At 45.3% G+C, this 14922-nt stretch overlaps 1 protein-coding gene across 3 annotated transcripts; it reads right to left on the bottom strand.

Moving 5' to 3' along the window:
- Nucleotides 1-2318: 2318 nt before the first annotated feature.
- On the bottom strand, nucleotides 2319-14794 carry MSL1 (MSL complex subunit 1). 3 transcript variants are annotated; one of them, XM_082373491.1, is made up of 9 exons: nucleotides 13705-14794; nucleotides 10962-11185; nucleotides 9527-9909; nucleotides 7578-7625; nucleotides 7061-7125; nucleotides 6347-6414; nucleotides 5820-5944; nucleotides 5606-5678; nucleotides 2319-4885 (listed from the first exon to the last, which is right to left on the bottom strand). In XM_082373491.1, the coding sequence occupies exons 1-9, from the start codon at nucleotides 14470-14472 to the stop codon at nucleotides 4795-4797; spliced, it is 1845 nt and encodes a 614-aa protein (XP_082229617.1). In that variant the 5' UTR covers nucleotides 14473-14794; the 3' UTR covers nucleotides 2319-4794. The 3 variants fall into 3 exon arrangements, with proteins under 3 accessions (XP_082229617.1, XP_082229619.1, XP_082229618.1); XM_082373493.1 differs by lacking the exon at nucleotides 13705-14794 and adding an exon at nucleotides 12451-12920; XM_082373492.1 differs by lacking the exon at nucleotides 7578-7625.
- Nucleotides 14795-14922: the final 128 nt, after the last annotated feature.

Below are 14922 nucleotides of genomic sequence, written 5' to 3'. Positions count from 1 at the left end.
ACCCCAGCCATCACCTCTCCCAAAGTGCAGGCTGGTATGATGGTAATCTTACCAAGATTTAGAACCGATTTAAAAAAAGATAATCATAGGAACGGGCATTTGGTTCAATAACCTGACATGATTTCCTTCTTGTTAAGGGCATGCCAGACGGGTAAATGAGGGAATGCTGAGATTTTGGCAACACATTTTTCAGCAATGAAAAAAATCGGTATGTTTGTTTTGTACCATAATAAAAACATATAAGAAGCGTAAGCTATTAGTGCACCTACGGGAGTACACATTTTAATAATACACACCAGAGAAAGGTCACTATCATAGCACAGGATTCTGTCCTGTGTAATGCTTTTACAAATGCTATGTTTGATACTGATGTTTATCAAATTTATAGACAATATGAAACTAGAAGGTATTCTGAATGCCTTCAGAGATATAATCAGGATCCAAACAGATCTCAACTGGTTAAACAAGTGGTCAAATGTGACAACTTGTAAATACAGCTCCAGAAACCAACTGCCCGAGTTCAAAATGGAGGATGTGTGATTTAATAAGTTAACAGAAAGAAAAAAAAAAAGACCCAGAGGATCCTATCTCAAAGTAAATTGATATAGTAAAGCTGCCAAGTTTAGTGTCTAAATAAGGAAAGTGATAGTCTGCCACTTTGCCTTTCAGTTGTTTGATCTGGATTCAATTTTTTTTTTTTTTAAATAAATTTATTTATTTATTTTTGGCTGCGTTGGGTCTTTGTTGCTGTGCGTGGGCTTTCTCTAGTTGCGGCGAGCGGGGTCTACTCTTCATTGCGGTTTGCGGGCTTTTCATTGCGGTGGCTTTTCTTGTTGTGGAGCACGGGCTCTAGGTGCGCGGGCTCAGTAGTTGTGGCTCGCCGGCTCTAGGGCGCAGGCTCAGTATTTGTGGCGCACGGGCTTAGTTGCTCCGTGGCATGTGGGATCTTCCCGGACCAGGGCTCGAACCCGTGTCCCCTGCGTTGGCAGGCAGATTCTTAACCACTGCACCACCAGGGAAGCCCCTGGATTCAATTTTTTTTTTTTTTTATTTATATATATATTTTTGTCTGTGTTGGGTCTTCGTTTCTGTGCAAGGGCTTTCTCCAGTTGCGGCAAGCGGGGGCCACTCCTCATCACGGTGCGTGGGCCCTCTCACTGTCGCGGCCTCTCTTTGTTGCGGAGCACAAGCTCCAGACGCGCAGGCTCAGTGGTTGTGGCTCACGGGCCCACTTGCTCCGCGGCATGTGGGATCTTCCCAGACCAGGGCTCGAACCCGTGTCCCCTGCATTGGCAGGCAGATTCTCAACCGCTGCGCCACCAGGGAAGCCCTGGATTCAATTTTTAAATGGACATGAGCAAATTGTTCTCTCATCCAGAGAACTGAAACATTCAAGATCCTTTCTTTTGAGGAACAATTGTAAAATCTCTGAATGTTAACCATGAAGATTGGGATTGCCACAGCAAACTTTAACTATTTGAGGGACTATGAGGAAAGGAGGAATTGATATTTTTTCATAACCCTGGAAGGCAAAGTAAGAACCAGTGGGCTCGAGTTACAAGAAGTTAGATTTTGTCAACGAGGAAGAATTTTCTAACATTTAGAAAAAAATGTATAGGAGAAAACAAAGTGTTAAAGGAGAAGCTGGGGCTTCCCTAGTGGCGCAGTGGTTGAGAATCTGCCCGCCAATGCAGGGGACATGGGTTCGAGCCCTGTTCTGGGAAGATCCCACATGCCGCGAAGCAACTAGACCCGTGAGCCACAAGTACTGAGCCTGCGCGTCTGGAGCCTGTGCTCCGCAACGGGAGAGGCCACGATAGTGAGAGGCCCGCGCACCACGATGAAGAGTGGCCCCCACTTGCCGCAACTAGAGAAAGCCCTCACACAGAAACGAAGACCCAACACAGCCATAAATAAATAAATAAATAAATAAATAAAATTAAAAAAAAAAAAAAGGAGAAGCTGGACTTCATTTGTCTGGAATGTTGTCAAAGGGAAATCATGTATTGGAGTCAGACTAGAAGACCTCTAAGGTCTTTCCAACTGAGGTTTTACTAATTTAGACACCAGGCACCAGGTATCCTATCATTTCTTGTTTTTAAAGTTGCCAATTATGTGTAAGGAAGAACACAGGACAAAGAGGGATGAAACATACATTGTGTTCATACACAAATGGAAGTTGATATCTCATATAAAAGGGAAAATGGTGTTTTTCTATTTTGTGAAAATGGATTTCTTTTCCTAGTCTTTTAAAATATACAAGCAGAATTGTTTAATGCTTCCCAATAAATCTAATAAATTGAAGCAGAAGTTCAAAATTAACAGCCACAATAGTTTATTTACAATTGAACTCTTTATAAGATATTTACAAGACAACCAATTTTACACATCAGAAATGGTATCAAAAGTATGAATTACAACACAGACAACAATATGAAATGGGCATAAAACAAAGCTGAAGTGGACAGACAAGCAATTTCTCTTTTTAATTTATTAACACTAGCTTAAACTTTGTTAAGGAAAGAAACAAAGAACTGTGTTTTAGGAGAATTGCAGGTCCTTCAGTTGAAGATTGAATTTCACAGTGTTGTATCCCATGTAGGGAAAAAATAAGACTAATTTTCCCCCCACACTTCAACACACTGTAATTTTGCTCTTGGAACTTTGCTAATCTACTCTCCAACCTCCTTCTCAACAAAACTTCAACATATCCAAATCAAAGGAGAACTGATCTAGAAGAGGGGACAATAAAATAAGAGGTCCTAGGTAGAGGGAGAACCAAGGAAATAGAATCCACTTAAGTCTGGCCAGATAGCACCCATGGATTCCTCTTAGTCTAACTCAAGTTCAAAATCTGGGGAGTCTGCTGGATAGGCACAAACATAAAGGCTAAATTTGCTAATGCATATCCAAATTAGGAATCTGACAAATGCTGAAAATCAAGAAGAAACTGAGAGGAATCAAGGAATAAAAGAGATACTGACTGGTCTTTTTCTTCTTGGGCACATTATAAAGGAACATAACATAGGTCAGAGTAGGAAAGCCAAACAGCTTGCCATATTAAAATGATGGAGAACGAAGAAAATCTGGCCCAGTTTTTCTAGAAATCTCCTTCCTCTCCTTAAGGTGTGAGATGAGAGCCCCTAGTGGAATAAGTCCTATTTCTCTCTACATTCTTGCTGCAATGAAGTTCACAGCAGGTTCCCTTGTGGAGAGCCCACTCTCCTAAGCAGATGGAGTTACAAATGAAAACCCATAGTCACACACACACACACACACACACACAAAGGAGAAATAAGAGCAGCAAGATCATCCAAGAATACTACATGTGCTGCCGGAGTAATTCCTTTAAAAGTCAAACTCGGGGAGCACAGATCAACATCTCACAAAAAGCTTTAGCAGTGGGAGGCCCCTGAGGAACTTTTTTCTTCCCTTCCCACAGTGGTATCCCATTCTCTCATGCTCCACTGATGGGCCGGCCACACACCCTACATACCTTGGCTTCTCCTCTAAAAGTGCTAATAATCTGGGGACATATTCTCTTCAAGGATAAAAGCCCCTACCTTCTAGGAGATTAGACCCCTACTTGTTTTCATACAATAGTCCTGAAGACTAAAGAAAGGCAATTCCTATATATTTAAGACCAGAGGTCTTGGCTCTATTTTCCTTCCAGATAGTTACAGGGATCTTACACTGAGACCAAAGTGGCCTGGAGTGCTGTCCTGAAATTCTTTTAACAAAATGGGGGTGGGGTGGGGGGTGGGGGGGAGGGGGGAACTAAGATGGTACACATACAAATCTATTTTTACAAAATGAACGGAGAAGCTCATTAGGTACATCTGTTTGTTTCAAGATGTAGACATTTGCCAGCCAAAGGAAGCACATATTTCCACACACACCCCCACCCTCCCTAAATCTCTATCCCACCACCAAGAGCTCAGCTAAAAGGATAAAACCCAACTAAGGAATACTGGAGAAGTGATGTGACACAAAGACATCTATACAGGATCTGGCATGCCATCCCCAGACACCAACGGCTTTTGTTTAGAGCCATAACTGGTCCCAAACTTACCATCCTCAGTCTCTTTTCAGAAGATTTTATTCTTTGAGGGGTGGGAGAAGAAATTCAGTTACCCATTAACTAAGAAAATAATCACAGCCAAACATCCCTTCCCACATGGCTATATCACAGGATAGTTTTAAGAGAACTGTCTTTTCAGATATTTATCTACCAACTCTCCAATCTCTTTTCTACCCTGTGAAGATGACTTGCTTCATCACGTCACTTGTTATTCCTCATCTGGTCCTTAAGCTCATGGTGAGGTTTTTTGTTTTGTTTTGTTTTGGGGTAAAAACCATTATACTCACACTATAAGGAAGGGTATACCAGGGCAAGACGAGTGCCATGCAGGCACAGCTCTAAAGGCAGGGGTTGCTTCATCTTCCAAAAGTCTAATGAAGAGAGCCCTTTTACCCTTTTAACATAGGCAAATGTAGAGAAGCAGACCCCTGAAGCTTCCAAATCTGCCATCCTATAGATTTAGCTTGAGAGTTCATTTCCCCAAAAAGGGAAAAGAAATCCCAATCACCCTCCATAATTCACAATTAGCCCAGTGAAAGAGTATTTGTGAAATCAGAGTGATGAAAACAAAACCAAGATCAGGGGAGTATGGAAGGGCATTACCAACGAATGATAACATACATGAGGACATCGGTCACATATACAGGTCTCTGCCACTCTCTGGGAATGGCATGCTACAACTATCTGAAGACAGAAGGTTCTTGCCAGCACAGCTATTTCCTACATGTCCGATGAGGTGTTTGCTTCTTCTGGATCTCCAACCTGCATCGGCTACGCTCATCCAACCAGGGCAGCTCAAAATTCCTGGCAAAAAAGGATACGGAAATCAACCTGCAAGACTAGAAGAAACTCAGTATGGACATGAGACTAACTCAAAAAAAGACACTATGCCCTTTACCACTCCTAGCCATGACTCCCAAGTCCCAAGTTTAGAGTGTCTTTCCTGCCTCAAAGCCAGAGCAACGGTGTGCTATTAAAGTGATTGAATATGGGCTTCCCTGGTGGCACAGTGGTTGAGAATCTGCCTGCTAATGCAGGGGACACGGGTTCGAGCCCTGGTCTGGGAAGATCCCACATGCCGCGGAGCTACTAGGCCCGTGAGCCACAACTACTGAGCCTGCGCGTCTGGAGCCTGTGCTCCGCAACAAGAGAGGCCACGATAGTGAGAGGCCCGCGCACCGCGATGAAGAGCTGCCCCCACTTGCCACAACTAGAGAAAGCCCTCGCACGGAAACGAAGACCCAACACAGCCAAAAAAAATAAAATAAATTAATTAATTAATTAAAAAAAAAAAAAAAGTGATTGAATAATCTATTTCTAATTCAAAAAGCAATCCTCCTAATTCCTGGCTTGGGAATCTTATCACTGCAAAAACTAGTGGCCCAGGCAGCCTCACTTCTGTCAAAGAGCCATGGCTATCCCTAAGCCAGCTATCCCACCTTATATCTAGGCTTTCATGAAGTCTGGAAGGGAGGTGAAGCGCAGACTACCTGAGAGATGAGGGGAAAAAAACTTTATACTTACTGTGGAGTTAGTTTTGGTAATGGTCGTCCAAATGCTACAACAGGCAAGAAGGGGGTAATCATCAAACTTTCAACTACGGAAGAAAGCCAAATGGAACCTTGTTAGTGACACAGATGGAAAATGTCTAGCAACTATACCTGTTCCAAAATACTGCATTCATTCAGAGCAAGTTGTATCCTGGAGCCTTGTACTCTTTTAGATAAACAAAACTTACCATCATCTGGCTCAGGGAAAAATGAGGTAACCTCAGGCTCAGATTCCTGAATTCCTTTCTTTTTATACATTCTGAGCTGCAGTCGCTGTAAAATTCTTTGTTCCCTGATCCTCTGAATATCCCATCTGGGAAAAACAAACCAGACAAACAAAACAAACAAACCCAACATTACTGAAAACCAGCTCTATAAAGGCAACTCACACAATCCAGATGCTAGGGAGATCTTTGCTGAGTCTTCTAGATGGGGGATGGGGGGTGGGGCGGGGTAGGGGGGTAAAGAGAACTGCTTGCTTGGTTAGGGAAGAGCTGTGTAGGTCTGGCAGTCTAGATCATGCGTTGGTGTTCCCCAGAAGAAAAAGAGGCCAAACGTGTGTAACAACCACCACTTCAAACTCTGATACTCAACCAATTGGGAAGCCAGTAATTTAAAAGTATTAAGAGCTCCAGAGCTCCCCTCAGCATAGATAAGAGAGGTCAGGGTCCTATAAGGGCTCAGTTGTCCCCAGAATGGACATCTCTAGCCTCACCTTTTCCTTCTCTTCTCATCCAGCTCCAGTTTTGCATGCCGCTTCGAAAACACACTGTCATCCAGGTTCTGTGTAAAGAATAGCAGCTGATAAGCTACTTATCACCGTGTGACACGTGTATACTCATTTCCAGCTTCCAGGAATGTAAAATCTTTCACCTTCAGGTCCCACCTGAGTCTGTGAGTTCTATGGATATCATAGGAACCTCCTGGTAACAAAATCAACAAAACACATACTCCTTTCCCCACCCCTACCCTGTAGAATCTCCATATTCCAAAATCATTGCTATAATTTTCCAAGGTGAAAGTCACATCAAACTGAAACAACCCTTGAGACTGCCACAAACCCTCCCTACCTCTATACTTTATAAGAGTCTGAGTTTAAAGTAAGTATCAAACTTTTAACAGTCAAATGAGGTTGGAATATATAATTCTGTTGCTGAGTGGTACACGCTAACTTTTCTACTTAGCATGAAATCTAGCTTTGTTTTGAACATTCCCTAGTTATTTATTTTTTAATAAATCACTTAGCCACTCTGGACCTCAGTTTTCTCATCTATACAACAAAGGAGTTGGACTAGATAATCTCTCAAGTTACCTTCTTGCTTCAAAGTTCTATTTAACCCATCCATACAGTTACGATGACATATTCAAGTAACAGCCCCATTTCTATCTGTCTCTCACTCCCTTCTACTGACAGGTCTTAGGTACCTACCTCCAAAAGGTCTGAAGGATTTGGGTCCCTTAGAGGCTCTACTGAGTGGTCCCTCCAAGAAGGAACTGGAAAGAAAAAAGAAAAAGAAAAAGAAAGGGAGGAGGGGTGGAACCACCCTTAAATCCAAGGTCACACAACCTACTATTCACTAGGACAAGAGATCTCTCCCAGATAAGACAAAGTTACCAAGTGATAGGAATCCATTCTATGGCCTCACCTGAAGCCATATTCAGTGTCCTTGCTATGGTATTAAAAGAACCTAAAATGCCATTGCAGTCTGCCAAACACAGGATCACAAAAAACCCTAAACCAATACCTGACAATTCACATAATGGATGCTATTGCAGTTCCTGAAAAACAACTGAAATTGGTAGTCATTTTGAAGTCTATAGTGTAATCATACACCAAGGAATCTCACTCTCCCCCATCCAACTGATGGGGAATGCAGCTCCCAACCATCCACCATCCCACCAACCCCCACCCCAGGCCCAGCCAGCACAATTCCTATTCTACTCACCAGCCAAGACTGAAGTTTCTCCTGCAACACTTGATGGCATCAGACACCCTAAATAATGCAGGAAAGAAGAATCACCTCAGTGTAAAAAGAAAAAAAGCCCATACCCAAAATGGAGGAAAGGATCATCACTGAAGTTCTCACTAGGAAGCCATTTTGGTTTTTTGAGTTGTTCTTTTGAGAATTTCTCTCTGGGGGAGGGGAAGAGGGAACAACAGACAAAAGAAAAGAAAATAAGCCCACCACTTTTTTTTTTACACTGAGACGACTTCTTTTCTTCATTATTTAGGGTGGTTTCCCTGCAACAGTTGATGGCCAAGGATATCAAACCTTAAACTCAGAACATGGCAGGTGAGTAAAAGTTGACCCTAGTTTTCAAATAAAAGATCAGTGTTCTCAAAACTTACATATGTAGTCTTCTTAAACAGCTCCCTCCTCCCTCCAAACAAACTACCTTGCTGGTCCAGCCTGAACAACATGCACAAAGACTTTGGCTTCCTTAAAACAAGCCATTGAGACTTCCTCTTGAGATAGGGGCGTCAAGAATAAGGATTCACACGTTTATTCACAACTCAGGGTCCTCAAAGGACTGGGATTCCCCCCATCAGACTCTTTCTGTACTGCTAGGCCCACAATATTAGAGGTGTTCGGAATTTTCTGTACTAGGGCAGAAAGGGTTTTCAAAAACAGCCAGTCACACAGAACAGCTCCGGACTAAGCCATTTCCCAATCCCGGATGGGAAATTGCTTCACGGTTTCTCTTGTTACACAGCATTGCCATGGCAGCAAGAAGGTTAACCATTAAGGATGAACCTGTTCAACTGACTGAACCAACAAAAAACCTGAACCTAGATCAGGGTCCTGGTCTATCTCATGTACTCAAGTGTAAGGACTAATGAATTTTAGATAATTAAGAAGAGTAATCTATCTTCCCCACTTAATTTTGTCACCAGAACAGCCAAACAAAGCCTGGAGAATGCTCTTGTCTTACTGGAATGGATTCCCATCCCCATCCCTACTAGGGCAAGACACAGCGTTAGAAACTCAGGGCTGTGACTCTATCCAAGGCTTCCCCACCATCACCCCGGAGCACCTGCTGTGACTGTCACAGACTAACATTACACGATTGAAGGCACATTCCAGTTACTGGTTGATGTAGGAGATAGGGGAGCATCTCTGTGTGGAAGCCATGAAGAAAAAAAAGGGAATGAAGACCAAGGTCCCATACCCCACACCCATCCCAAGCAGCTCAGATATCCCAAGATAGTCCTTATTGTTTGAAAAATAGTTTGTAGACCATTTTATTTAAATATATGAACAACCAATGGGCTACTGCAATCCAAGTAAACTCTTCACATTTAGAACCTTTGTGAAGTATCGTAAGATAAAGTAAGACTGTTGGTCTTTGGCAGATTCCTCCTGCCCCCCAGACCGGGACATAGAGATACAGATAAATGTTTATATAGTTAAAGAGCGGAGGCCCAGGTGAAATTCCCCACCCCAAGCTGGCTCCCCAACCCAAAAATTACCATTGGCCCCTGAGAACACCCAAAGACCACCCTCCCAGGTTTCACACAATATCAATTGCAGGAACAGTCGTGCATGGCAAAGTATAAGTTCTATGCACTTCACAGCACAGAAAACCCTTCTTTCAGAGGGCATGCAAGTTGCCGGAGATTACACCCCCAAGTCTGGTGCTCTTGTGATGAGCAACTTACTGGCAAACACATCTCCCAGTGTTGTAAGCAGGCAAATACATTGAGCACATTTTGCTGTAATTCCATCTATTTGCAATGCCTGCACAGTGTCTGTCTCTGGCTGTTAACTTACTCATTCTTGACAGAACTCTGCTTTATTGATTGCACTTTTTTAAAAATGCCAAAGGCATTTTCACACTTGTTAGCTTGACCGCCACCACTAGGGTATAAGAGCAAGTGTTCTCTATGCCTTACTTGCTACAGTCTCCTCCTTCTTTGGAGAGGATTCCCGTAATGGTAACGGTGATGGGGGAGGCTGGTGCCAACGACACAAATACATTTCTGTGGTGGAAAGGTACGGCAAATCTTCTATCTCACTTGAGAAGGCTTTCTCCTTGGGATGGGTGCTGGGTCCCTTCTGGGGAGTCGAGAGTCTTGGCGGGGTGTCCACTGAAGACCGGGGCTTTTCTGGAGTTTCTTGGCTCCTCAATTCACGTTTACAAACAGTTTCAGATAAGGAACCACAGGGTTCCTCTTTAACAGGAGAGTGCTTAGGAGTTTTTGTTTTGACTTTTGAAAATTCAGGAGCCAGCTTTTTAACAGGAATCTTTCTTTCTGTACTTCCAAATGGGGATTTCCTATTAGATAGGGAAGAAAACATTATAGAATTTATTGACTCTTGAATAAAATCTGATTTGATTACATTTTGGGGCAAGAGAACTAGCTTGCTTCAAAATAATCAGTATTCAAGTATCTAAATATCTGGGTTCATTTGGCTGTCATGAGCAGGAACAGCCTCACACTTAACAGTATATATAATAGGCCCTTAGTAAATGTTTGTTGAACAAGTGAGCTTCCATGCTTAAAACCTCTACTAGTATCCTACTGCCTACTAAATCTAAAAAGGTTCCTATTTTATTCAAGATCCTTTAGCTAACATTAGAGGCCTCTACTTTGTGGCCTGTTTCATTCCTGTCAACCAGAGACCAGTCTCTTACTCCTACCCCCCCAATCCTATACCATGTTAATTACAATCTCTATTTCTTTTTTTTTTGCTATCTTCTGACTCTCTTTCTCCCACCAGTCTACACACACACACACACACACACACTTGTAGAATGCCAACTCCTCTCCTTTTTACCAATCTAAATTCTACACTTCTTTTTCAAGATCCATCTCCTCCTTAAAGTTTCACTATTCTAACGCACAATAATCTTTAATCTCTGAATAGTTTGTATCACTGTTGTCTATCTGCATATTTTATTGCAGTTGAATTCTGAGTTTTCAAAACTTATGCCATCCTTATAGCTAGACTAATCTCTTTGAGTCCAAGGACACTTAGAGCTTACATTTTAATGTCTACCAGTGCCTGATGCAATGAAGGAATTTAACACTTCCTAACTTGAAGTGAAGGGCTATAGTTTTCTTTAAGAAACTCAGCTGTCACATTTGTTGCCCACTCTCTTTATGATGTACTCTGCATTCTGTAGTTACTACTGTGACCAAAATGTTCCTAACAGACTTACATAGTCTGCGCAAGAATGTTTCAAGACAGTTTCTCAGCACAGAAGACCTCATGATTCAAGACATAGTTCTATTAAAACAAATTCATAAGTCCTAATCCCTTACTCTCAGTCACCGGAAACAAGTAACCTCATGTCCAGACAGTGTAACAAAGTTATCAGCACACCTTTTGTGTCCCTTTCCACTCCGCCCACAGGAGAAAGGCTTGGGAGGCAGAGTCTGGGATGTCTCGGAAAGCTCCGGCTGGCACTCCAGTTTAATTTTCTCAGATAGCTCCGTTTCCTCTCTCTCTTCAGTTTCATAGCCCTGAAACAGCTTGTGCCTTTCCTTCTCGTTATCCTTCTTTACCAGCTGCATCCGCCTTTCCATACGTTCAATCCGAGCAAGGAGCTAAAAGAGACAGTGGCAAAATGCAGACTTAAAAAACAAAAAAATTAAACACAGGTGCTTAGCCCCATTTGTGAATCAGTATGGTCTTCTGCCTCTTTCCATGAACCATAGCAATTCAACTTATTTTTAACAGGCAGACATTAATCTGAATAGATTTTCTTAAACACAATAGAGAAGACAAGGTACACTGCTTAATTTTAGGGGCTAACCTAGTTGGGGAGGGGCATGGGGGAATTTGTAGTTCATTCTTCTGAAAGAAAATCCTCTTCACTGGGAGGGGCCACAACATGCCTTTTAAATGGCATGGTCTCTGCTACTGCTAACCATGTGGCTCCAAGTCAGTTTGGGAGTTTCCAGAATTAACCTTAATGTTCTTTTAGGAGGCCCTAAGTTTCTCCAAACACTATCCTCTCTACTTCCACTCCAAAACACTATACACAAGGACAAAGTCCACACAGTACATTGAGAAGGAATTAAAAGCTCACACAATCACAGTGCCACTAGGGATTGCAGTGTTATTTGAAGGCGGGTGGGGTGGGGGTGGGGAGGTGCCACCTAAACAATGAACACTCAATTTGGAAGAATTATAAAAGAACCAGTACCCATAAATCCCATCAATCATCAAATATACATATTGCTTTGCATTTGAGATAACAAAAAAATTATACCTATTTGTCTGAATATTGAAAACAAAGTCTTTTAATTCTAGTTAAAGGGAGGAACACATAATCAAACAGAAAATGTAAGTCTATTATCATTGAAAAGTTCACTTTAAAATGTTCTGAGAAAAGATGCCAAATGTGCTACTTATACTCTATAATAACAATTTTATTTGGGTTAGACAGTGATATTAATGTTGACTTCATTACATCCACTTAGCTGCATAGATTTCATGAGAGGCCAAACAACAACTGGAATAAGAGAAACAAGCTTAAGCATCACTAAGACTGCAATACACAACAGAGGCAATGAATGCCAAGTTCAGACTGACACTCTATCCTTAACTCACCCCGCTTTTCCTGCCTAGGAAAGTCTGCAAAGGGGCCATTACCTCAGGAACTGAACAGAAACCTCCACAATCAGCAGAGAGCCCCCCTGTCAGCCACATTCTCATTTCATCTCCTTCTGTTTTGATTCACAGCCTTAACATTACTTAAACACGGTTTGTGGGTGACATTTCCTTGACTTCTTCTCCTTCACTGGTCGTTCTCTTCCCGCCTCCCCCCGCCCCCAAATAAGGACACGATGTGTTGTAATTACAGTACCATCACACCCCTAGACTGCAGTACAGTAGCTGAGCAGTGCCACCTCCATGTTGAGTAACTTCCACAAATCAACACCATGAGATAATTTAATGAGACCGGCCCCAGCTCCCATTCCACCTTGCAGAATGCATTCTCCAATAAAACAGTCGCTGCCTGGAGAGATTCATTTGGAAAGCAAACAAAATGAACAGCCCTCTGCTCTCCTGCTCAGCCCTTGGCGCACACAACGCCAGAGAGGGAGAGGGAGAGGGAGAGGGGGAGAGAGAGAGGGAGAGGGGGAGAGAGAGAGAGAGAGGAAGAGAGAGAGAGACTGCTGCAGCCTGAACACAACAATTGTAGAAACCATGTTTATTTTTAGGCAGCTGTAAGGTATGCTAGCACAGTAATATCCCACCACCACAGCCTTCCTGATATCTGGAGGAATACGTTTTAACACATAAGGTGCCCTTAGCTACTGCTGCCGTAAAAACAACCCTATATAGTCGTGCTCCTCAGAAGTACAAAGAAATAATAAATGACTTCCCTACTACCTTAAGATTCTAATACAGGGGAAAAAATTTTGGTCTACTTAATACATTTAATAAGCTTAATTTCCCCTGATGCCTTAAAAACCTTCCAGCCTCTAAACACCATGCTTATACAAGGGAGCTGGTTAGCAGGTCATGTTTTATAACTCAGATTCATATTAAAAACTGTCTGAAATCAAAGGTGATGATTCTCTTAATCTCATTTTAAAAAGCTGTAATAGGGTTCCACTGTGAATCACCTCGACCCCTCTGCCCATTAAAAGACCTACTACTCTGTCTAAAGATGCTACAGCAGTGCTTAGAGCAACAGCTGCTATGGCCCTCTCCTCCAGAATGCATTTCTAACGCAAAGCTCTTTAAGTTAACCCCTTCCAAAAAGCCACCACATATGTATCCCACCTTTTCATTTTTCAACCCCTCACAAATCAGGTCTTTTCCCACTCTAAACGTCTTTCCCACACGTCTGGGGCTGTCATTTTAAATTAACCCTTTGGCACCTGAAACCTCCCCTCCCCCTCCCCCGGGAGGTTGCCCTTTAACCCCTCCCTCCAACCCAACGTGTCTGTGGGCCTGGCTCCCAAGGACCCGGCAACTGAGAAGACTCCTTCGCCGGTGGCCAACCTCCTTACCCCTAACCCAGGGATACCTTAACCTCCTACAGCCCCCTTCCCCCGAGCATGCGCACAACTCGCTCCTCGTCCCGAACGCAGATTAACCCCTCCCGTACCGTGTCTCTCTCTGACTTCAGCTCCTCGATCTCCTTCTCCTTGGCCTGCAGCTGCTGCTGCTGCTGTTCGATGAGGTCCAATTGCAGCAGAAGGATCTGTTTGAGGCAGGCGGCCTGACTGGAGGCTCCCGAGCCGCCGCCACCCCCGAGAGGGCTCTTCCTCGTACTCTTCCATCGGCCCTCGCTGGCCGCCAGGGTCCCGGCGGCGGCGGTGGGCGCGAGGGGTGGCGGCCCGGGCAGAGGTAGTGGTGGGGGTCCCGCCGGGTCCGAGGCGGTGGCACCTGGGGGAGCCGCCCCACCCTTGTCCCCAGCCCAGGGCGTAGGCTCTTTGGCCGCCGCCACGAGAGAGCCCGTCTGAATGGGCAGCACCGCCTGATACTTGGGTCGGGGACTGCAGCCGGCTCCGGCTGCCGCTGGCTCCCCCCCAATGCCAGCTTGTTTGGTGGCCGGGGGCGGACAGGGCAAGGGCACCGAGCCGCCCCAGCTCTCTTCCTGCTGCCCGGGGGCCGCCCCGGCCGGGAGTAACAAGCCCCGGCCCTTGCCGCCGCAGCCGGCCGGGGAGGGCGCAGGGCTCCCGCCCTGGGAGGAGGCCAGCGGAGGCCCCGGCTCCTTGAGCTTACGGTGCCGGGGGAGGAAGTGGGCTTCGGCCGCCCCGGGCTCGTCCTCGGGCCCGCCCAGCGCCGCAGCTCGCTCGTAGTCCAGTCGCTGCTCAGGGTTGCCGCCGGCAGGGGCCGCGGCCGCCTTGAACACTGCGGATCTCATGGTCATAGTGGTCCGGAGCAGCGCCGGGGACCGAAACGGAGGAGGGGGTGGGGAAGGGGTGAGGTGCGGGGGGTCGAGGACGGAGGAGGGGGAGGGGAGTTTGGCGGGCTCGCCTCAGCAGCGCGGCAGCAGGCCTTGGCTAGCGCGGCTCCTCCGGGGCCCGGGCGCCATCCCGCCGGCGTGCGGAGAAGTGGAGGCCGCGGCTGAGGCCCGCCGCCGGCCCATGGGGGCCTCGCCGCCGCCTCTGCTGCCGCCGCCGCCGCCTTCGCCTCAGAGGCAGGAGTTCGCACCCAGCCGCCCCCGAGCTCATCCCCGGAGCTCGCTTCGGCCCCCCCTGGCCCGGCCGGGCCCGCCTCGTCTCCCCACCCCACACCCCCCCTTCCCCGCCCCGGCCCCCCGCCCCGGAGCTCTCCTCAGCCGCCCCGAGCCTCCATTTTCCCCCCCCTCCTCCTCAGG

Source organism: Balaenoptera borealis (assembly GCF_965194805.1).
Source record: "Balaenoptera borealis genome assembly, chromosome: 20".
NCBI classification, from domain to species: Eukaryota; Metazoa; Chordata; class Mammalia; order Artiodactyla; family Balaenopteridae; genus Balaenoptera; species Balaenoptera borealis.
The sequence above is the reverse complement of the archived record's forward strand: the minus strand, read 5'-3'. Positions and strand labels throughout refer to the sequence as shown.